Source organism: Mesoplodon densirostris, chromosome 17, assembly GCF_025265405.1.
Source record: "Mesoplodon densirostris isolate mMesDen1 chromosome 17, mMesDen1 primary haplotype, whole genome shotgun sequence".
NCBI classification, from domain to species: domain Eukaryota; kingdom Metazoa; phylum Chordata; class Mammalia; order Artiodactyla; family Ziphiidae; genus Mesoplodon; species Mesoplodon densirostris.
The window spans coordinates 4,245,844-4,268,301 of NC_082677.1; the positions used below are offsets into that span (position 1 = coordinate 4,245,844).

The 22,458-nt window shown below is 45.8% G+C and overlaps 1 protein-coding gene across 3 annotated transcripts in view; it reads left to right on the top strand.

Annotated features, from left to right (window-relative positions):
* Window positions 1–22,458, top strand: part of WASF3 (WASP family member 3) — a 94,970-nt gene that overhangs the window by 49,105 nt on the left and 23,407 nt on the right. For all 3 annotated transcript variants that reach the window (XM_060080161.1, XM_060080160.1, XM_060080162.1), the window contains exon 3: window positions 5,412–5,554. In XM_060080161.1, coding sequence (XP_059936144.1) covers window positions 5,422–5,554 — 133 coding nt within the window. In that variant the 5' untranslated portion in view covers window positions 5,412–5,421. The remainder of the gene's footprint in view (window positions 1–5,411; window positions 5,555–22,458) is intronic.

Sequence of the window (22,458 nt, forward strand, 5' to 3'; positions counted from 1 at the left end):
GAGGCTGGACGAGCCATCCTGCGTGATGCACGTCCGACCCCGGGGTGGGGGCGTAGGAGAAGATTCCGTCCTGGTGGGCTGAGGTCTGCAGGAGCCCTGTCGCCGTCTGGTCTTTGCTGGTTCCTCTCAGCGGCCCCATTCTCATTCCTTGCTGCTGACTGACCGTCAGCCTCCCTCTCAAGTGGTGAAGAGTTCTCCATCTCTGCTGATCCAAAGAGCAGCGACTAATCTGGACATGGTGGTCCCACTTCCTGGTTCCGGGGGAGGGGCCCTGGCCTGGTTTCCGTCGTGCCTGGAATCTAGTTGACAGTTGCGTGAACCAGGGTGTGTCTGTAAACGGAGACACTTCCTAGAAAAGTTGGACAAACTGCAGGATTAACAGTAAACCTTATGCTACCTCGAATAGTCCTTAAGCATTTGATTAGCAGTGTTAGGTTTTTTTTTCTTAGCACGTAGGGCGGCTTTGAAGAATGGTTGGGACGTTCCAGGGATGGGATGGTGAAGCACATGGAAGTTGTTTGCTGGTGACTGGTTGGATTCGCTCATTACATGTCTGTTTCTGTAATTGCAAAGCGTTTTCAAGAGAATCCATTGACTCAACATTTTCTCCTTTACCTCTTCTTTGCTCTTCCATTTATTCAAAACTGGATTCGTGTCAGATAACGGCTGTCTGGGAAAAAATACATCTGTTAGAGTACTTCACACTGACAGGAAAGCCATAAAAGTCATTGCTGGGTGATTAGAACTTTCAAAAGGAGCTGTGAAATGCAACTCTTCTGAAATTATACAGACGGCAGCATGTCCTCTCTCTGTTGTCTTGTGTATTTAGACCGGTGTGGGGACCCCACATCTAGGTGTGATGACAGTGAGAAGTGAAGGCTGGGATTAATTAGAGCTGAAATACTGAACAACAATAGGCCAGGTGCCCAGGGAGGGGCAGATAGGCATACATGTGTGTGTGTGTGTATATGGGCATCATTGGGATGCTCGAGCCATGGTGTGGGCTGTGAAGGGCTTCGTGGGGAACAGTCGATAGACTCAGCTCTGAAATCTGGGCAGTGTACGGTCTGCCCTGGGGAGAGAGCCGCCCTCTGCGCTGGCCCAGTGCAGGCACACCGGCTCTGTGGGGTGCTTGGGGTAGTAAGCGGGGAGCCGTGTGAGCGTCTGACACGCAGCCTTTTCTGACTCCTTCTCAGACCTCTCACTGTTTAGAACATGGTGTATTAATAGGAGACACAAGGTACAGTGAAGCCAGTGGATCCAGAGACAACTGCCACTGACAAGAGAGTGAGTCCCTCCCAGCTCCCAGGGGAGGGGGCCACACGGGGAAGCACCAGGGCCGTCGGGAGGCAAGGGGTGGGTATCTGGGGGAAGGAGCCTGTCTTGTGGATTTTCACGGAGGCACCGGTGAGGCAGGGTGAGCGGGTTTAGGAGCAGCTCATTTGAATAATCTCAGGGGCTCCGGGGTGTGAGGTCACCCCTGGTGTCTGGCGCCTGGGTGATGAGGGCAGGTGGAAGGTGGCCTGCTGAGAGCAGCGGAGGTGGTGGCGAGGGCCCTGCACTGGTGGGTTTGATGGGAAAGGTGAGTTCAGGATTTGGCCAGTCCCGGGGCGGTGGGGGGGCAGCCCCTGCAGGCTGAGCGTGGGCTCCGGTGTCGGTGTCGAAGCATCAGAATCCAGAAAGGACAAGATGTGGTTAACGCCCCTGTAGAGACTTAAGCTTTTCTCTTTTGTGCCCTGATAGCATCACAGGCGGGGCACCTTCATCATGAGTCTGTCAGGGACACACGGAGCCTCCAGGCAGCTCACCAGATGCCAGAGGCGGTGTCTCAAGTGTAAACCTGAAGGACTTCAGCGGGGGCTGGGCGGGGCTGGGCGGCAGTGGGGGGCTCCGAAGAGGCTGGTGTGGTTTTCAGGACGGCTTGTGGGAAACGGCGTGTTAGCCCCAGATACGCCAGGATGACGACGTGATGGCACATCTGACGAGAGCCACCCAGTCAGGGAAGGAGGGGGAGGTGCGGACCGCTTGGCCTGCTTTGGACGTGCAGGTGGGACGTCTGCGGGGTGCGTGTATAGTTAGGATTTTGTGTATCTGAACGACGGTGGACCCAAAGAAATATGGGTGGTGGGCCAGGGGGTGTCAGACTGGCAAGTTTTGGGGCTGTCAGAGGTCGAAAAATACGGGGAAAGAGGGACATTCCATCTTGAATAAATACAGATGGACGTGGAAGAGAATGTTATATACACAGCACGGGCTCCGAGCTCATGTTTACCCCAAGCCCCTATACAGCCCTCTCGTGAGAACTTATTCGAGAGCTCGTTCACGTGCGGGCCGTCCTCACTGAGCGGCGTTCTGAGCAGGTGGGTGCAGAGCCTCGCGGGCCCCTCCGCATCCCTTGCTCACCTGCGTCTGTAGAAGCGGTGCCCCCGCCCCGCCCCCGCAGCGCTCTCTGCCTCTTTTTGTGCATTGTAGTTGCTGTTGCCTAATTTCCTTCTAGTTCTCCAGTCTCTGCTGATTGGTTTTCAGTATTTTTCTTTCCTATACTTTATGCTTTTATTAAGTTTATTAATGATTTTTCTTTTTTGCCTTATGAGATTTTCTAGTTTATTATGACTAGTTACCAGCCTCTTGCTCTAATTGATTCTCCCAGGAAGAAATGACACCTCATAGTAAATCATAGTTACACTTTTGACTAGAGACTAGTATATCTAGAATTTTCATAGTTTAACACGCTTTCCTGGGATGTGTACCTCTTCTTTGACATCATTTCTTTTTTCTGGCACCCTGGGAAATTTTTAGTTTATTTTTATGCATATAAAGATTCTCTCGTCACCACCTGGTCCCTTTCTTATTCTTTTTTTAATTAATTTATTTATTTGCGTTACGCGGGCCTCTCACTGTTGTGGCCTCTCCCGTTGCGGAGCACAGGCTCCGGACGCGCAAGCTCAGCGGACATGCCTCACGGGCCCAGCCGCTCCGCGGCATGTGGGATCCTCCCGGACCAGAGCACGAACCCGTGTCCCCTGCATCGGCAGGTGGACTCTCAACCACTGCGCCACCAGGGACGCCCCCCTTTCTTATTCTTAATAATCACAAGATGTTTAAGGATGGGGTGGGAGACAGTGCCTATGCCTTCCTAATGTCAGCATATGTATACTTTAAGAAAAACAGTTTTAGGAACGGATGTAGAAGTATGGCTAACATCACTGAGATGAACCAGACTCTTAACAGTTCCTTTGGCTGCCCGATTTCCCCAAACTAGTCCCGTAAATAGGACTCAGATATTCTCCCATCAGTGATGTGGCTTTGGGACATCCCAGTCTGATGTTCTGGATGGGGGTGGGGAATGGGATGGCCTTGGAAGGCCAGTGAGAGCATCATGAGGCCTGTTAAACCCACCCTGCCCAGTGGACACCGCAATGTCTGCATGGAAGGAGGCCCAGCAGGGTTTCAGTTGAAAGGGTCAGGGGCTCCTCCTCACTTCTTCCTGTTTCTAGATAATTCCAGTCTCTTCTCCTTTGGTACCTCTCAGTCTCCCACTTGAACTTGTGAAGGTGTTAGACATCAGCATCGGGCCGGTACGCAGTTGGTGCTCAGTGTTTGATGGATCCATGGCTACTGAGGTTACGTGCAGTTCTACCTTCCTTCCTTTGTTTTTTTTCAGTTGAAGCATGGTTGCTTTACAGTGTTGTGTTCGTTCCTGCTGGACAGCAAAGTGAAGCAGAGTTCCCTGTGCTATGCAGCAGGTTCTTATTAGTTGTCTGTTTTATACATAATAGTGTATATATGTTCTTAGACATAATTTTAATGTAGATGTTGTTATCCGTCTTCTGTGGTTCAGCCTTATTTTCAGCCAGTGAACTGTTCCTTTTTTACTGTTAGAATCAGAGTAAGAATTAACATCATAACAATGTATGAGATATAATAAAATTAATACAATCAGTCACAATGTTTGAGGGTCCCTACATGCCAGGCCCTGTTCTAAGTGGTTTCTTGTGTAATAATGCATGAAGTCCTCACTCCGTGAGGCGGGTCCTGGTGTGATCCCCGTGTTGTGGGGAGGAAAGGAAGGCATGGAGGGGTGAAGTGATGTACCACAGGCTGTGCACCTAGGTTGGTGGATGAAGTAGTATTTGGGTTGGAAGGTGTGGTCGGTGAGCTCAACCAGCACCTTAATGGGCAAGAGGCGGAAATAGTCAATAAAAAGACTGGCCAGTTGAGCAGAGCTTTTCCTCTACAGCTGCCCCCGACTTTCGCCCTCTGCTAGACCCCTTGTGAGATAGACCCTGTCCACCCTTCTGATTTCAGGTCAGCAGTCACGTCCACAGAGAGGCTGCCTAGGGCCCCCCAGGGGGTTTCATAACCTGAGTCCACTGACCTGGGCGGTTGCACCGATGTCTCACTTCCACGGCGGGGGAGGGGCCTTGTCTGTTTCACTCACCACTGGGTCCTCGTCACCTTGCACACTGCCCGGTGTCGGGTCAGTGCTCAGCAGGTGTTTATGGGATGCGTGAACCGAGGTAATGGAGAAGGAAGGAAGGAAAGAAAGATTTACCGTGTGCCTCGCTAGTTCCGGGTTCTTGAGGTGAGCCGTGGTACCAGTTGGGGATAAATTTAATTCAGTAACAGAACACCCAGCAACAGTGACTTAAACAAGGTATTATTTGTCTCCTGTAACGAGAATTCCAGATTGCGGCTACGGGGCCGGTTTCATTGCTCAGACACCACCAGGCTCCTTGGCTCTTCTCGGTTGCTGCTCCTGTGAATTGGGCCTTGTGGGTCACCCTGTCAGGGTGGCCGTGTGTCCCAGTCATTGGGTTTTCTCCTGCTGTAGGGGCAGTAGATTTGCTGCATAAGTGGTAGGCTTGAAATTCTGTATACCTCCTTCCACGAAAAGCTGAGATGTCCTTGGCTGTATAATGTACTTTTTGAGGAGAGAAGTGGCTTGAACTCCCAGGGTGATGGCGAAGGCTTTCCCGAGTGTCCGATGACCCTTTGCAGCCCAGGTTCGGCCTTTCCTGTGTCCTAGTCTGTAAGCTCTGCCTATGGTTCTGGGCTGTTGTGTCCTTTCCTCTCTTAGTACGCGTGGGCTTGTGCCTTTCCTCTCTCTTGTCATTTTAGCGGAGTGGGGGAAAGGTAAAAATGCACGTATTCAGTCGCTAATGCTTAACTGGAAATCTTGCGTACATCCTTTTTCTACAAAAGTAGGATTGTGCTGTCCATATATCTTTGAAATCTATGGCATTCATGTAAGTAATTCAACATCTGTTGCATATTGAGCCGATTCTCTCACATAGAAATGATAGGATAATACAGATTCCTGGAAAAGAGTCAGTTTTCCCGGGAGTTGAAACTCTAGGCTTGTTAAAATGTGAATATGAGCTTTTAAAACTGTCTTTTTTAATTTTCAGATTGTGAGCCATGCCTTTAGTGAAGAGGAACATCGAACCCCGGCACTTGTGCCGGGGAGCCCTGCCCGAGGGCATCCCCAGTGAACTCGAGTGTGTGACCAACAGCACCCTGGCCGCCATCATACGCCAGCTGAGCAGTCTGAGTGAGCGTTCTTGTCTCGGGTCTCCTTTCTTCTGATTACCAGTGACATATTAATTTTAACAAATTTAGCAAATTGATTTCGATTCAATAGTTATGTGATTGTCCAGAGAAGAGGCTGCAGCTTTGAAGGAGAGAGCCTCCCTCCCGCCCACCCTCCCTCTTGAATTTCCCAGCGTGCAGTCAGCTGTGGCCCCCTCACTGGTCTGGTGATACCAGCTTCGTGTGATGAAGTTAGCATTGACCAGTTCACAAGTTACTAGGTACCACCAAATGTGTCGATTTAAAGTAGTGTTCATTTTTAAAAGCTAATTAAAAATGAGGGTAAAATAATTGGCATTTTAAAAAACGTGAATTATGCATTAAACTTGGACAGGACTAATTTTTTTTCAGCGTAATGAATTGAAAACTAGGTCACACCTATGATATGCCCGCTTTAGAAGAGAGGCTCAATACATGTTTGTTGATTGAATAATGTTCCAAATGAATCAAAGAATCAAGCCCCAAGCTAGTGAGACTTGCTGATTTTAACCTACTAAAGGTTAAAATGCAGGTATTGACTTCCAAATTGAGGTCAGCAGATGAGTTGATGGTTACACATATGCAGTGCCATGTACACATTACATACACAGATTATAGAAATATAAGCAAACGCAAGCGTAAGGAAGAGAGGACTTCCTGTTACTCTAATTTTGAACATTAATATGAAATACGCAAGAAATATTCCATATCTTAAGACTCACATATGCATGAAAATGCTCTTCCTTCAAAGCTTTTTGAAGTTGCAGTCTTTCTCCCTAACTTTTACGTTTACGTCGTGATCTTATTTTCTCACTTCGTCCCACTCCTTTTCGGTTTAGATGGTTCACACTGCATTTTGGATGACAGGTTTTCACAGTTAAATTTTCAGAACCTCTGTTAATAATGAGAAAATCCTCCATGAAATTTCACATCCTGGCTTCATCAAGCAGGAGAGAGTGGTTTGAAAAAAAAAGTCAAGTGCTTTTATTTGTTTTGAAGAAGAAACACTATGGATGAGTATTTTTTTTTCTTTAAAAGAATTGTAGCACATCATTATTGATATATTTTTGATATATTATGTCTATAATCATTGGCTAAACAAAAGTCATTTGGAAATTGCTTAAAATGTGCTTCAAAATAGATTTCTTCTGGAATCTGAACTAATTATAATTGATTTTTGGTAATGGTTGGTAAAATGTATAAATTCCTACAATTACAGGAGGATACCTTGTAAATTATTGAAGGGTGAAAGTATTCCTGTGTGCATTCATGTATCTCCGTAAGAATGTTTTTTTAGTCTCTTGTTTTCTTATGGCTGAAACGTCTATTGGCATACGGTCTAAGTGATGAAAACCAACAGGAACCGTTAAGGTTTTAATAATCACACCGGGTCTCGTGCACGGTGTTACATCAGAGGTGCTTGCTTGGCCACAGTCTCTTCTAAGTGCAACTACCCGCAGGGTACGTTTTGTTCGGTAGAGTCCGTGTGTAGGCAGAGTGATCACAGCCCCTCGGAGGATGTCTGCATCCTCACCCTGGGAACCCGCAGATGTGCTGTGTGACTGGGCAAGGGGAGGGTTACGGCTGCTCGTCAGCTCACCTCACGAGAAGGAGGTTATCCTGGGCTGTCTGGTGGGCCCCGTGTAATCCCGGGGGTCCTTTAAGTGGGAGGAAGGAGTGTCCGAGTGATAGGATGGGAGGAGGATCCATCAACCGTCGCTGGCTCCGAAGACAGGAGAAGAGGCCGCGAGCCAAGGAGTGCAGGTGGCCTCTGTACATTGCAAAAGGCTGGGAACTGGACTTTCCCCTGGGGCCTCCAGAGGGAACAGAGCTGTGCCAGCGCCTGGATTTCAGCCCCGTGGTAACATTTCACACGTCTGATCTCTAGAGCTGTAAGATAGTAATTTTGTGTTGTTTTAATCCACTAAAGTTGCGAAAATTTGTTACAGCAGCAGTAGGAAACAGTGCACCACTGGGGCCGTGGTGCTGTTTTTTTTAAAATTCATGCTCATGCCTAATTCAAAATTTTCTGCTATTTCTTTTTTTTGAAGATGTTGGGGGTAAGAGTTTATTAATTTATTTATTTTATTTTTGCTGTGTTGGGTCTTCATTTCTGTGCGAGGGCTTTCTCTAGTTGTGGCAAGCGGGGGCCACTCTTCATCACGGTGCGCGGGCCTCTCACTATCGCGGCCTCTCTTGTTGTGGAGCACAGGCTCCTGATGTGCAGGCTCAGCAGTTGTGGCTCACGGGCCTAGTTGATCCACGGCATGTGGGATCCTCCCAGACCAGGGCTCGAACCCGTGTTCCCTGTATTAGCAGGCAGATTCTCAACCACTGTGCCACCAGGGAAGCCCTGTGGTGGTGTTTTGTACACATATCCTGCTCTAGCCTCATGAGTGGACCAGGCATGGGTCCTGGCCTCAAGCACGGTCCACCCCAGTCAGCCTGCTTCAGCCCTGATTCTCTGCTTGAATCACTGGGGGAGCTTGAACAGAAGATGCTAGGAATCACTGCAGGGATTATGATCGGGGTGACCTACGAAGTCAGATGCTGCGTGTCTGGATCGAAAAGCCTGTCTGGGCCAGTCGTGTTCTGTCAGGAAGTTTGAACTAAGACACAGCGCGTGTGCTCGTTTATCGTGGGATCTACCGCTGGGGTGTGGCCCAGGACCGAGAGGTCCCGGTGGCCATCGCAGGCCTGCATGGTTATTGTGGGGGATGGAGGGAGGCCACAAGGAGCTAGAGGAAGCCAGCGGGCGAAGAAAGGCAGGAGGGCGCGGGGAGAGAAACAGGCGCTGGGCACGAGCGAGGCCCCGGGCCGGCGAGGCAGGAGGGTTGCACTGATGGCCCTGCGCCCGGTCAAGGAGCCACGTGGCCGGTTCACGGCAGACCCTCACAGGTGCCCAGGTGCCCTGTGCTCGCCGCCCAGGGAGGACGGGGGCGCGAGAGCCAAGGGTGCAACTTCAGAAAACGAGGATGGTTGTTAATTGGTGGTGGAGCAGCAAATTACTGATAACCAGTGATTTATTTATTCCTGTTTATTCACTCGGTGCCCCTGTAGGTGCAGCATACAGTAAATAAAGTCAACTGGGTCCCTACTTAGAAGTTACAAAAGCATATATAATTGACGTCAATATGGTCATACGATAGGCAACATGCACTTATGACCTGCCATAAACTCCCGCACATGATGAGCGACATCTACATTTTGGGTGAATCTTTAGTTTTTGTAGGTTTTTTTCCCACTGAGTGGAAATATAGGAGATGAGAAAAGGTATATGCAAAAAAATTTTTATCATCTAAAATTGTTAAGGAAAATAAGAATTTAAAAGAATGTTTATAAGTCAATAAAACAATGTTTTTTTTTTTCCTGGGCATAAATAGATTTTAAAAATTTTTATTGGTGTATAATTGCTTTACAATGCTGTGTTACTTTCTGCTGTACAGCAAAGTAAATCAGCCATACATATACATATATCCCCTCCTTTTGGATTTCCTTCCCACTTAGGTCACCACAGAGCACTGAGTAGAGTTTTTGTGTTGTTTTCTAATTTTCTAATCATTCATCAGTTATTTTTAAAGTGAAGTTTTAGGGAAAGTATGAGTCTGTAATATTAAAATTCGTCTGTTACTGAGGATTAATTTTCAAGATAAAGTCAAAACAGAGGCTATTTTTTAATTCCTTTGAGTTTCTGACCATCATTCATAGGGTCCTGCCCACCCTGCCCCCAGCGCCTCCACCCCCAGATTAGGACAGGTGATGTACAGTCATCTGAACTTGCTGTAAGTGATACAGCAAGTGAGGGAGGCTAGACTTTGTCTACAAATGCCATCTTGGGGGAATCCCAAGGGGAACTTTAGGGATTTGCCTTGACCCTAGAGTGGTCATACCTGCCTGAGCAGCAGACTTGTCCTGGGAGCCTTGTCCTCCTGCGGTAATCCAGAGTAACTAATTCTCTAGTGGGTCTAAGGAAGGAAGAACAGACCAAGGGGCCAGAAGGAATTTCTTTGGTCTTTTCCAAAAAGGAAGACTAGCAATTGAGGGCCCGATTCACCAGATCATTCTGACTCTCATCACATCTATGGGGGAACAGTTCAGGGTCATGAGGGTTTAAATAACTTTACATCAAACAAGAGAACCTGGTCCTGGTACCAGATAGGCCTTTGAAGCCCCAGTGACTCTATGTAACTTTGGGGAAATCTTTAGGTTTTTACCAGTTACGGTGCTCCCACTACATCCAAACTAGACCCTTGACTTTAAAGGGCCAGAAATTTTTGTCAGAATTAGATATTTCCCAGGCTTTTCAGGGAATTGTTTCTTTTCAATGAAAAAATATTGCTTATTGGTATTGAGTATAAGAACAGTCATAGAAATGAAGAAGAGGAAATTTGTAACTTGAACAGCCTTATAATTAGAGAATAAGTATCAAAAGCTTTCAGAGCTTTGTCCAATAAAATAAAAAATTAGTGTTTAGTAGTTTTCAGATTTTTTTCCTTTGAGTGTTGCTAACTTCTAATATGAGTGACGGTGTGGGGAGGGGAGTGGGAGGGAGAAGGAAAGCCACTTTTTAAAGTGGTTTTGGTTAATAGTGTGTTACTTGGCCTGTTGGCCATCTGTATGTCTTTTATGGAAAAATGTCTGTTCAGGTCTTCTGCCCATTTTTTGATTGGGTTGGTTGTTTGTTTTGATATTGAGTGTATGAGCTGTCTGTATATTTTGGATAATAATCCCTTGTCAGTCATATCATTTGTAAATATTTTCTCTCACTCCATAGATTGTCTCTTCATTTTGTCAGTGGTTTCTTTTGCTGTGCAAAGGCTTTTAAGTTTAATTAGGTCCCATTTGTTTATTTTTGGTTTTGTTTCTTTCGCCTTAGGAGACAGATAAAAAAAATTGCTGTGATTTATGTCAGAGTGTTCTGCCTATGTTCTCTTCTAGGAGTTTTATGGTTTCACATCTTACAATTAGGTTTTTAATCCATTTTTGAGTTTATTTTTGTATATGGTGTGAGGAAATGTTCTAATCTCATTCTTTTACATGTAGCTGTCCAGTTTTCCCAGCACCACTTGTTGAAGAGACTGTCTTCTCTGCATTGTATATTCTTGCCTCCTTTGTTGTAGATTAACTGACCATAAGTGTGTGGGTTTATTTCTGGGCTGTTTATTCTGTTCCATTGATCTATGTGTTTATTTTTGTGCTGGTACCATGAAGTTTTGATTACTGTAGCTTTGTAGTATAGTCTGAAGTCTGGGAGGGTGATATATCCAGTTTTGCTAATTATTAGAGAAATGCAAATCAAAACAATGGGATATCACCTCACACTTATCAGAATGGCCATCATCAAAAAGTCTACAAATAGGGCTTCCCTGGTGGCGCAGTGGTTGGGAGTCCGCCTGCCGATGCAGGGGACACGGGTTCATGCCCCGGTCTGGGAAGATCCCACGTGCCGCGGAGCGGCTGGGCCCGTGAGCCATGGCCGCTGAGCATGCGTGTCCGGAGCCTGTGCTCCAGAACGGGAGAGGCCACAACAGTGAGAGGCCCGCATACCGCAAAAAAAAAAAAAAAAAAAAAAAGACTACAAATAACAAATGTCAGCGAGGATATGTACACTGTTGGTGGGAATGTATCAATAAATTGGTGAATTCACTATGGAAAACACTATGGAGGTTCCTCAAAAAACTAAAAATAGAACTACCATATGACCCAGCGCTTCCACTCCTGGGTTTATATCCAGGAAAAATGAAAACATACATGCACCCCAGTGTTCATAGCAGCACTATTTACTACAGCCAAGACATGGAAGCAACCTAAATGTCCATTGACAGAGAAATGGATAAAGAAGATGTGGTACATATATACAGTGGAATATTACTCAGCCATAAAAAAGAATGAAATTCTGCTATTTGCAGCAATATGGATGGACCTAGAGAACATTATACTTAGTGAAATAAGTCAGTCAGAAAAAGATACTGTATATCACTTATATGTGGAATCGAAAAAATAAATGAATGTATCTAGCAAAACAGAAACTCACAGATATAGAAAACAAGCCAGTGGGTAACCACTGGGAGGGGCAAGATAGGGGTATGGGATTAAGAGATACAAACTGCTAGGTATAAAATAGATAAGCAACAAGGATATATTGTACAGCACAGGGAATTACAGCCGTTATCTTATAATAACTTTTAATGGAGTATATAATCTGTAAAAATATTGAATCACTATACTGTATACTTGAAGCTAAAATAATATTGTAAATCAACTCTACTTCATTGAAAAAAAATTAGTGTGTCACTTGGTTTTCCAGTAATGGAATATTGATATATTTTTCTTCAAATAATGACAGTTTAGTGTAGCAATTAACATTAAATCAGGGGTGCTTTTTCATCATTTTCCTTGATTAATTATCTGAGTGCTCTTGTTCTTATCAGCTAGTTGCTCAATTAAAATTACAGTGTCTTGCAATCAAATTCCTACTGATATTATAATGTAATTTTAATATAATTTGCTTTAAAAAGGAAATAGGGCATTTGTGCCAAGGATGACGCAAATCCATTTCAATACCTCCCAGGCTGGTTTCCACTTCTTTCACCTCGTTCTTGTGATTATAGCTGTCTTCCTTTTCCTTTCTTAAGAGTATGTCACAAGGAAAGGAGTTAGACCTTAGGTGCCTCCCCTGCCCCAAAGTTTTTGGTTATATTTGATGGTACTAATAAGGTCATATAGAGAACTTAGCACAGGACAACACAAAGGAAAAAAATTACAAATTTTTTTATTAATCAGGGGAAATCATTGAAAATGCTTTGTATATATCAGTATAAAAGTGATACCTCATACATACGGTTTTGTAGCCTATACTCAGTTGTATATAGTAAACATGTTTGTTGATTCTTCTAAGACATTTTTAATAGCTAGAGATTACTGTGTTATATTGATACAGTATCATTAACCATTATCTTGCTGTTGGACATAACCGTATGTTTCTTTTTCAGGGAGTCACTGTCATAATTCTTGTATAAAACTGGTACATACCTTGCTCGTCTTTTTTGGCACCTTTTTTTTTTTTTTTCGGTATGCGGGCCTCTCACTGTTGTGGCCTCCCCCGTTGCGGAGCGCAGGCTCCGGACGCGCAGGCTCCGGACGCGCAGGCTCAGCGGCCATGGCTCACGGGCCCAGCCGCCCCGCGGCATATGGGATCCTCCCAGACCGGGGCACGAACCCGTATCCCCTGCATCGGCAGGCGGACTCTCAACCACTTGCGCCACCAGGGAGGCCCTTTTTTTTTTTTTTAAGATTTCTTACTCTTATAGGTTATTAGACTTTCTCACAAAGAGCTAAGATCGTTCTTACAAATGGTATAAAATTTTGAGACTCCATTAATTTTAAACGTGAGTCTCTGGAAAAATGTTATTACAAAATCTATTTTTATTAATTTCTACATTGAGTACTTGTATAAATGAGAAAGAAGTTCTGTTTTCTTCTCAGATTTTAATTAGTGATTATTATTTTTATTGCTACTCCTTACGGTATGTATTATGTCTCGTATCAAACCAAATGCCAAATCGTCATAAAAATGCTTCCTTGAGGGCTTGCAGTGTAATACATCTGCTCTATGTAATTGGATCTGAAATTCAGGGTTGTATTAATTGATTATACCAAGTGCAGTTCTCGTCAGAATAGAGACTTAAGTATTTTGAAGGCATGCACTGAATAGATTTCTTGGATGTTTTTAGCCAAATGGGATCTTTGAAGTGAAAGGGAAGATGTAGACACAGTATATGCAAGAAATAGATCAGAAGTTCAGTTCCATGCAGGTTAAGGCTGGGTTGAGGTACTTTAAGAGAAAACGTATGGATGTAGTGGACAGAGTTGACTGGAAGAAACAGTCAAAGTTTAAACAACTTTAAACTTCTTAAAGTTTACTGCTTCAATCTGAGTTAAGTATTTGCATGACTTGTGGATAAAAATAGGAAGCCAGTGAAGAGAGGTAAGAGAAATGTGTACTTAGGAAAGTATAAGGCACAACTCCGTCAGCCGTAGAACTGGAGGTGAGTGTAATAAGAGTCCCCCACAAAGGCAGGACTGTTGAGAATCCGAGCACTTACCGCCCCACCTGGAACATCGGAAACACTTCCTTAACAGAAGAAATGACGAGGGGGCCGTTTCTCACTTCTCCTTGCCCTGGACGGGCTGCGACCTGGCAGGGTTTAAGTGTAGACTAATTGTCCAGAGCACAGGTGGAGCGCGGGCCACGTCCCAACGTTCAGTCACACCCGCCATCAAACCTCCCTGCTTTTGTCATCCGTGTTCTTCCCACTTCATGAGTTCGTAGGCTTATGGTAACGTGTCTTCAGTGACTTACAGGTGTCTTTCTGATGGTTGTGATTTGCACTGTTATTATCATCTAAAAACTTAGAGGGAAGATTTTCAAGGAATTTAATGTTGTTTTCTAAAGTTGTCCTAACCATGATCACTCTCCTCTCGGGTCCACGATTGTGATTACCAGCATCCTGAGTTCAGTCGTGTTCCTCCTTGACGTCGCACCTTTCATAGGAGTAAACATTGTCTACTTCATTTTTTTTTTTTTTTTTTTTTTTGCGGTATGCGGGCCTCTCACCGCTGTGGCCTCTCCCGTTGCGGAGCACAGGCTCCGGACGCGCAGGCTCAGCGACCATGGCTCACGGGCCCAGCCGCTCCGCGGCATGTGGGATCTTCCCAGACCGGGGCACGAACCCGTGTCCCCTGCATCGGCAGGCGGACTCTCAACCACTGCGCCACCAGGGAAGCCCTGTCTACTTCATTCTTGACTAGTCTTTTACACACGTTGTCCAGCAAAAAATTAAAATAGGAGACACATGGGGAAGGAGAAAAGCATGACTCATAATTAAGAGAAAGAGAAGTTAGTAGAAACAGGATCCACAGATGACTTCAGCCCGATGTTTCAGGAACTTAGAAACCACTCCGGCCTGCATAACAGGAAAAGAGCTCAACAGACCGAAATCCACCAGCTTCTCTTAGATCCATCAGAGAACTGAGGTCACAGGACAAACCGCGGCCCCATAATTTGGGAAGACAGACAGATTCTGAGAATCACAACTTACCAGGATATAGAAGTTTTGAACAACACTCCCAGCCAATCTGACCTAATTGACCTTTACAGCACACTAAACTCCCACCTGTAGAATACACATTCTTCTAATGTTCAGTTCACATGGAATGTTCCTCAAGATGGGACATACGCTTAGCCAGAAAATAATACATTTGAAAAAATTGATACCATAAAGAGTATGGTGTTAATGAGAAAATAATTATAATAACCTTTTTAGATAATTCTCACATATTGGAAAATCAAACAATAGCTTCTAAAATAACTCCTTGGGTTAAAGAAGAAATCAAAAAGGATATTGCAAACTGTCTCTAACTGTGTGGTTAATGAACACACAAAATCACCAATGTATTTGTGGGATTAACGTAAAGAGGTGCTTAGGGGGAAATTTGTACCTTTAAATGCTTATATCAGAAAAGAAGAGAGATGTAAAATCACGAGCATTCCTCAGGTGGGTACTCGGGGTTGCTCGGCACTCCTGCTGTAATTCCTTCGCTAATTAGTTTTCCCTGCCCAGATATGCCTGTTTCACATCTTCTCTTTCCACCCCAAACTCTGAGCTGGTGGTTTGCTTATTTCACTGGGAAAATAAGCGTATTCAGGGGAGAACCAAACACCCGCCTCCTGCCAGGTCAGGACTCTGATCTGCCTGTGCACCAGCGCCCTGCCCACCCTGCTGTACAGTGCTGGCCCCAGGACTCACTTCAGGACTGGGTTAAGCCCGTCTTTCCCGTGTCCTCCACCCCACCCCGTCCGCATCATGCCTACGGGATGTTAACATACTGAGACATCACCCTCAGGTCATCCTCTCCCCGTCGCCCCACTTCTTGCTCCCTTCGCAGCAAGCTTCCTTGGAAGAACCACTCCTGCCTTTACCCGCCTCCTTGTCTCTTGTCCCCAGTGAAGTTCTGTTGCATCTTTTCCCGAGACTGTGCTTGTCAGTGTCACCCACAGTGACGCCCACGTTGCTAAGTCCAGTGCTCCGTCTCAGGCGTGTGGCCTGATGCCTGAGCACCGTTCGACCCCTGATAACTCCCTCCCGGTCCTGGAGGGCTTCCTTACCTGCCTCGGGCCAGCACCCTCAGGGTGTCTCTCGCCTCACGAGCTCTTCTGTGTTTGTCTCCTTCCATGCGGCCCCAAGGTGTGGCCCCAAGCCCTCCCTGCTCCCGGTCCCCAGGCCACCGCATCCGCCGTGGCCCGAATACCACCTTCACGCTGACGGCTTCCAAACGTACGACCTCTCCCCAGACCTCAAACTTGTGTGTACAGCTGCTTACGGAAGCATCTCACGTGCAGCGTGATGAAACCGAAATAAGGATTTTCTTCTCTCTTCCCCCCCATGTATCCTAGCAGGTGGGGGCGCTGCTCTTCCAGCTGCCGTGGTCTTTCCCTTCTCTCCTGCATCTTCACAATGTGTGCTGAACCCGCACACACGCTCCCACCTCTGCTGCCGCGGTTCTGGTCCCAGCTGCCCCAGCCCTGCTGTATGGGGGCCCTGTGGGACCTGCCCGCCCCACTCGGGTCCCCCCACCGCAAGGCAAGGACATCCCTGTCTCCGTCCTCCTCCGCCGCTCGCTCCCTCCCTGACGCTGTCCTCACCTGCAGCCTGTCTCTGCCTGGAAGGTGCCCCCTTACCTCCAGCCACCGTCCGCTCAAAGGTTACCTTCTCAGAGAGGCCTTTTGTGACCACCTGAGTGTCACCCATTTCCTACCATATTCTCTTGCAGTTTTGTTTTCTTCATACCACTTGTCATGTGATGGATTGTCTGTTTATTGATGGCCTGTGTGGTATTGTCTGTATATAATAAAAGCTGTGTTCATTGCTGTATTTCTTCAAGCGACTAGCATAGCGCCTGGTACACAGTGGGTGTTTGATACATATTTGCTGAATAAGCTGAAAATGCATAACAATCAACATCTGTTATCTTAGTTCTTATAAAATGCTTAGAAAGAGTATTGTAAACAAGTATACAAAAAAGTTCACTGTAGTTAACTATGCGTGACATTTTTTACTTTTTATTGTTCTGAGTTTTGCAAATTTTCTACCATGAGCTTGTGTTGCTTTTATATACCCACAAAGACATTTCAAAGAATCACGCTGTATACTATGTTTTTTTTTTTAAACTTTTATACATACTTATACATACAACAAAGACAAAAGAAATGAGTGTTAGCCGTTGTTGTCTTAGATTGGACTTCGGGCCGTTTTTCCTATTGTTTACATTTCCATATTTTCTACATTTCTTGTAAGCATGGATTACTTTCGTAGTGGGAAAAAAGTGAAACTTTAAAAAGGAAAAAAAATAACTTAGGGCCCAATAATTATGACATTATTTTATGGAATTCAGAAGCAGTTGGACTTTATTACAGACACTGTAATAAATTTATTTTTTAATTTTTAATTTTGAAATGATTTCAGACTTACAAAAAGGTCAAAAAGAGTACGAAGAATTCTCAAACTTTCACCCATGTATTATTTTACCTCATCTTTTCTTTTTCTCAGAAATTCCTCTCTTTTCCTCCTGCCCTGCTTTCTCCTCCTGTGTCCCCTCCTATGTCTCTGTGTGTACATACATGCATACATTGTTCTTATATATACAAACACATATCTATTTCTATCTTTCTCCTTTTTTTTTTTTTTTGGCTGTACGCGGGCCTCTCACTGCTGTGGCCTCCCCCGTTGTGGAGCACAGGCTCCGGACGCGCAGGCCCAGCAGCCATGGCTCACGGGCCCAGCCGCTCCGCGGCATGTGGGATCTTCCCAGACCGGGGCACGAACCCGTGTCCCCTGCATCGGCAGGCGGACTCTCAACCACTGCGCCACCAGGGAAGCCCTATCTTTCTCCTTTAATCTGGAGCAGTTCCTGAGTCTGTCTTGACTTTTATGACTTGACATCTTGACATTTTAAGGGGAACCAGCCATGGTTTTATGGACCATTCCTTGGTCTGTATCTTCTGATGCTCCCTCATGACTAGATTTAAGATGTTCTCAGGACTGTCACAGAGGGTTGACACCTCCTACTCAGGGCATTTTATCTGGAAGCACACGTTACTGGCTTGTCCTGTAACTGCCCCTGTGAACTCTGATTGCTTGGTTAACGTTTTGTCTGTGGGTTTCTCTACTGTAAAGTTTTATCTCCTGTGTAATTAGTAAGTATCTTATGGGGAGACGCTTTGAGACTATGTTCTATCCCAGTTCTACCCAGCAGTCTTAGCATCCATGGATGATTCTTGGCCAAAGCACTTATTATTGGGGTGGTTACAGAATGGTGATTTTTGTCATTCCCTAATTTCTTCTGCATTTATTAGTTGGAATTCTGATGTAAGTGCTTTCACTTCTTTCCCTGTTATTCTTTCATTCAATTGTTTATTTACAACAGTATGGACTCATGGACTCTTATTCCATGGATTATAAGCCATCATCTTGATTATTTGTCTTAGTGCTCACATTTTCCCAGACTTGGCCAGTGGGACCCTTTCATGCTGGCTGCTGTGTCCTTTTGACATGTCCCCACCACTCTCTGAATACTTCTTTAATTTTTTTGAAAAGCACACCAAGATATTCTAAGCGTATCTTGTACTTTTTCACCCTCATCCCTAGAACCAGTCATTTTTTCAAGGAGCCTCGTTCCTTTTAGTGGAAAATGGAAAGCCAAAATCGTGACGAACCCAAGATCAAGGTGCTAGGTGTACGGATTAAAATTTCTGAAGGACCTCGTTATGACTGGTTCCTTGTTCCGCCGAAAGGACTCTCACAGACACACTGATTGTTTCCCGAAAATCCTAAATACAACGGAAAATCTGCACATAATTTTGATGCTTTGGCAGTTGGGAGGAGCACTTCGTGGCCTGACACACTTGGACATAAGCTCATGGTGGTGCTAATAAGTCTGTAAATGGATTCTTTGTCAGTAAAGAATGAATAGATGGTGCTTACCTCTGTGTGGTCTTCAATTCAATTCAGAATTATTTTAGTTTAGCTATTATTGGACTTGCCACTGGAAGAGTGAGTACAATTAAGCTTTTCGAATAAGTTGCCGTTTGCAAAACTGAACGCTGTAATTGCAACACTTTATTCTTGTTCATCGGAAAATATAGTTCTTCCATTTCCTTCTCTTTAGTCGCTTGTCAGCTTCCAGCAGCTGGAAAAGATTAAGTCTGCAAGTCTTTAATTTCTGTTTCTTTTTATAAATTGAGAACTTCCAATGGGAGTATAGTAGCAGTTGCATGTTTTTTTCAAGTAGGGTTAAGCATCGAAGGTAAGGGGCCCGTGTTATTGACCCTTTTCAACTTATTTAGCGTCTAGCAGAGTGTGCTTCTCGGCAGTGCTTGCTGTGCTTTGAGAACGCTGATGTCTCTTCTGCAAGAGGCTGTGTTGTATATGCCTGTACTCCTGCTGGTATATGCTGTCCCTATTAATTAGATTTCTGCAGAGTTGAAGGGAAAAGGGTTCTTCTGGAGTTGCACTGGAATCTTTTGTTTTCTAACCATGAATGGGCAAGTAGAAAAACAAAAATTAGTTGGTTGCATTTGGACTGTGTCTGACGTTCTAAATAAACAGCCAATAGACCTGGTTCTAAAGCATTCGGAACACGGTGCTTTGTCTACAGGTCATCCCGGTGAACGGGCAGGCATTTTCCCAAATGGGCTTCAGAAAACAGAAAACACCTTTCTGAAAGGTGTTACTGGTGTTTCCAGGCCCAGTCAGTTTGAAAACGAGGTGTGCTAGGGGCTTCTGCAGAATCCCAACACACACGAGTGTATTAAAGATTTTAAGATGCCCTGAGGCATAGATACATGTTTAATCCTTCTAGTCCAGCATTTCCCAAACTTACATGAGCAGGGAGCCTTTGTTGGCTGTGTCCTTGTTAACAAGAAAACACTGGTACAGGTTATGTGTTTTTATTCAAGAGATGCTGAGCACGGGCTCAGCACAGACAGTGCAGAGAAGCAATGCAGATAAGGCATGGCTCACACCGTTAAAGAGCTTCCGTCAATAAAGACAAGAATAGGGGCATGTGATGCGTCCTGTGACTGAGGCGTCCTTTGGGTACAGTAAGTCCCTGACATATGAACAAGTCGTGTTCTGAGAGTGTGTTCGTAAGTCCAATTTGTTCATAACGCCAACAAAGCCTAGGTACCCAGCTAACACAGTTGGCTATAGTGCTGTACTGTAATAGGTTTATAATCCTTTTTTTTTTTTGCAGTACACGGGCCTCTCACTGCTGTGGCCTCTCCCGTTGCGGAGCACAGGCTCCGGACGCGCAGGCCCAGTGGCCATGGCTCACAGGCCCAGCCGCTCCGCGGCATGTGGAATCCTCCCGGACTGGGGCACGAACCCATGTCCCCTGCATTAGCAGGCAGACTCTCAACCACTGCGTCACCAGGGAAGCCCTATAATGCTTTTCACACAAATAATGCATAAAAAACAAACACAAAAAATAAAACATTTTTAATCTTACAGTACAGTACCTTGAAAAGTACAGTAGTACCAGCCACATCATTGCTGCTTTTACACTTGGTTCTGGACATCCTGGGCTTGAAATAAAGATACTGTACTACTGGACTCTATACAGTACTGCACAGTAAAGTACACAGAAGCACAACCACTTGTAAAGGACGCACGCATGTGACAATGTACACCAGACACGTGAACTAACTTACATGACTGGACCTGGGAACGCATGTTCGGATCTTTGAAAGTTCGCAACTTGAAGGTTCGTACGTAGCGGACTTACTGTATTTGAGAACACAGAGAGGGGCCTCTGATCTCACAGACCCCAGTCTGCATCTTGAAGGATTGATTTTAAGTGTATGCATTTTTATTCTTTCATTCAAAATGCTTTTTGAGCACCTATGATGAGCCAGGCATGCCTTAGACCTTGGCGACTGAAACAGCAGCACACAGACCGAGGAGAGACCTCCTCTCCGGGATCGTATGTCCTAGTGGCAGGAGCCAGGCAGGAAACAGGATGAATAAGTACGGGTGTGTAACTTATTACGTGGTGGTAAGTGCTCGGGAGAAAAATATAGCACGGCAGGGACGGGCTGCGTGTGTGTTTGTTTACGTCTGTGAGTGTGGGCAGGAGGCGATGGCCGTTTAGCTGTAGTCGCTGGAGAAGGCCTCCCTTGGAAGGTGACCTTGGGTCGAGACCTGGATGGCCGCAGTGGCCCAGGCAGGAGGGGCAGGAGGGACAGGAGGTGTGAGCCTGAGAAGGAGCGGGCGTGGCCGGCACAGCTGAGCATCAGCAGGGGCCGGTGTGGTCCTCGTGGGACGTGGGAGGGAGAGGGAAGCAGGGGATGGGCCAGCGAGGCAGGTGAGCCGGGCCGCGTAGAACCTTCTGAGCCGTAAGTGGCCTTCAGCGTCTTCTGAGCGAGGTGTCAGTGCACGGATTCGAACCTGAGGAGGACTGGCAGGGCCTGTGAGCCCATGGGGCGGGTTTCGGCAGTGCGTCTTTCTGGAGCCCAGAAGAGGGGCAGAGCTGAGGTGCACAGGGCCCCCCGCGTCCTGCTGAGAGCCTCAGGGGTGGCGCTAGGCTGCTGGGAGCCGTGCAGGCTCAGCGCAGCCGCAGCGTGCTGCAGGGATTTGAGGGTGGAAGGTCAGTCTGGAGGCAGAGGAACAAAGCTGTTGATGTAATTCGGGCGAGAGACAAGGAGGGCCAGAGCCGAGGGGTTGGGGGGCCCCCGAGGGGTTGGGGGGCGTAAGGGGCCGAGGTTTGGTGTCAGTGGCCCTGCAGGGAGGGAGCTGTCACGGGGGACTCTGTTCTCGCTTGGGCTTCTTTTGGGGTGGTTGGTGCCTTTCCACGTGGGGATGCACGTTTGAGTTAAGGTGAACATGAGTTCCTATGAGAACTTGTACTGGCTTTGAGATTCTTACAGGACATCCATGTGGAGATGTTTATGAGGTAATCACACACACAAGTCTCGCTCAGGAAAGAGTTGACAAGGCAGCAAACAAACATTAACTCTGGATGCCACGTCTAGTTACAGTATTTAAAAACATATATAATTTGTGTGCAGACTGTTTATTGAACAGACCCCTCACCAGAGAAGATGTACAGATGGCAAACAAGCACATGAAAAGATGCTCCACATCATATGTCATCGGGGAAGTGCAAATTAAAACGAGATATCACCACACACCTATTAGAATGGCAAAAATGCAAAACACTGACAACACCAAGTGCTGACAAGGGTGTGGAGCAACAGGAACTCTCTTGTTCATTGCCAGTGGGAGTGCAGAATGGTGCAGCCACTTTGAAAGACTGTTTAGCTGTTTCTTTTTGTTGTTGTTGTTGTTCAAAGGTAAAAGCTTTATTCAAATATGTTTTACTAAAAGGAACTGTATTTTAGAGATTGATCTATAGATAGGTTTGTTAGCTGTTTCTTAAAGAGCTAAACATCCTCGTACCATAGAATCTAGTAGCCATGCTCCTTGGTATTTACCCGAGTTGAAAACTTAGATCCACACAAAAAGCTGCACCCAAATGCTTATTCATAATCACCAAACACTGGAAGCAGCCAGGATGTCCTTCAGTAGGTGAACGGATAAATAAAACTGCGTTACATTTAGACAATGGGATGTTATTCAGTGACAAAAAGAAATGAGTTATCAGGCCATGAAAAGACACGGAGGAACCTTAAGTGCATATTACTAGGTGTTAGAAGCCAATCTGAAAAGGCTCCATACTATATGATTTCAGTCCTATGACATTCTGGAAAAGGCAAAACTATGGAGACAGTAAAAGCAAGATCAGTGGTTGCCAAGATGAGGTGGGCTA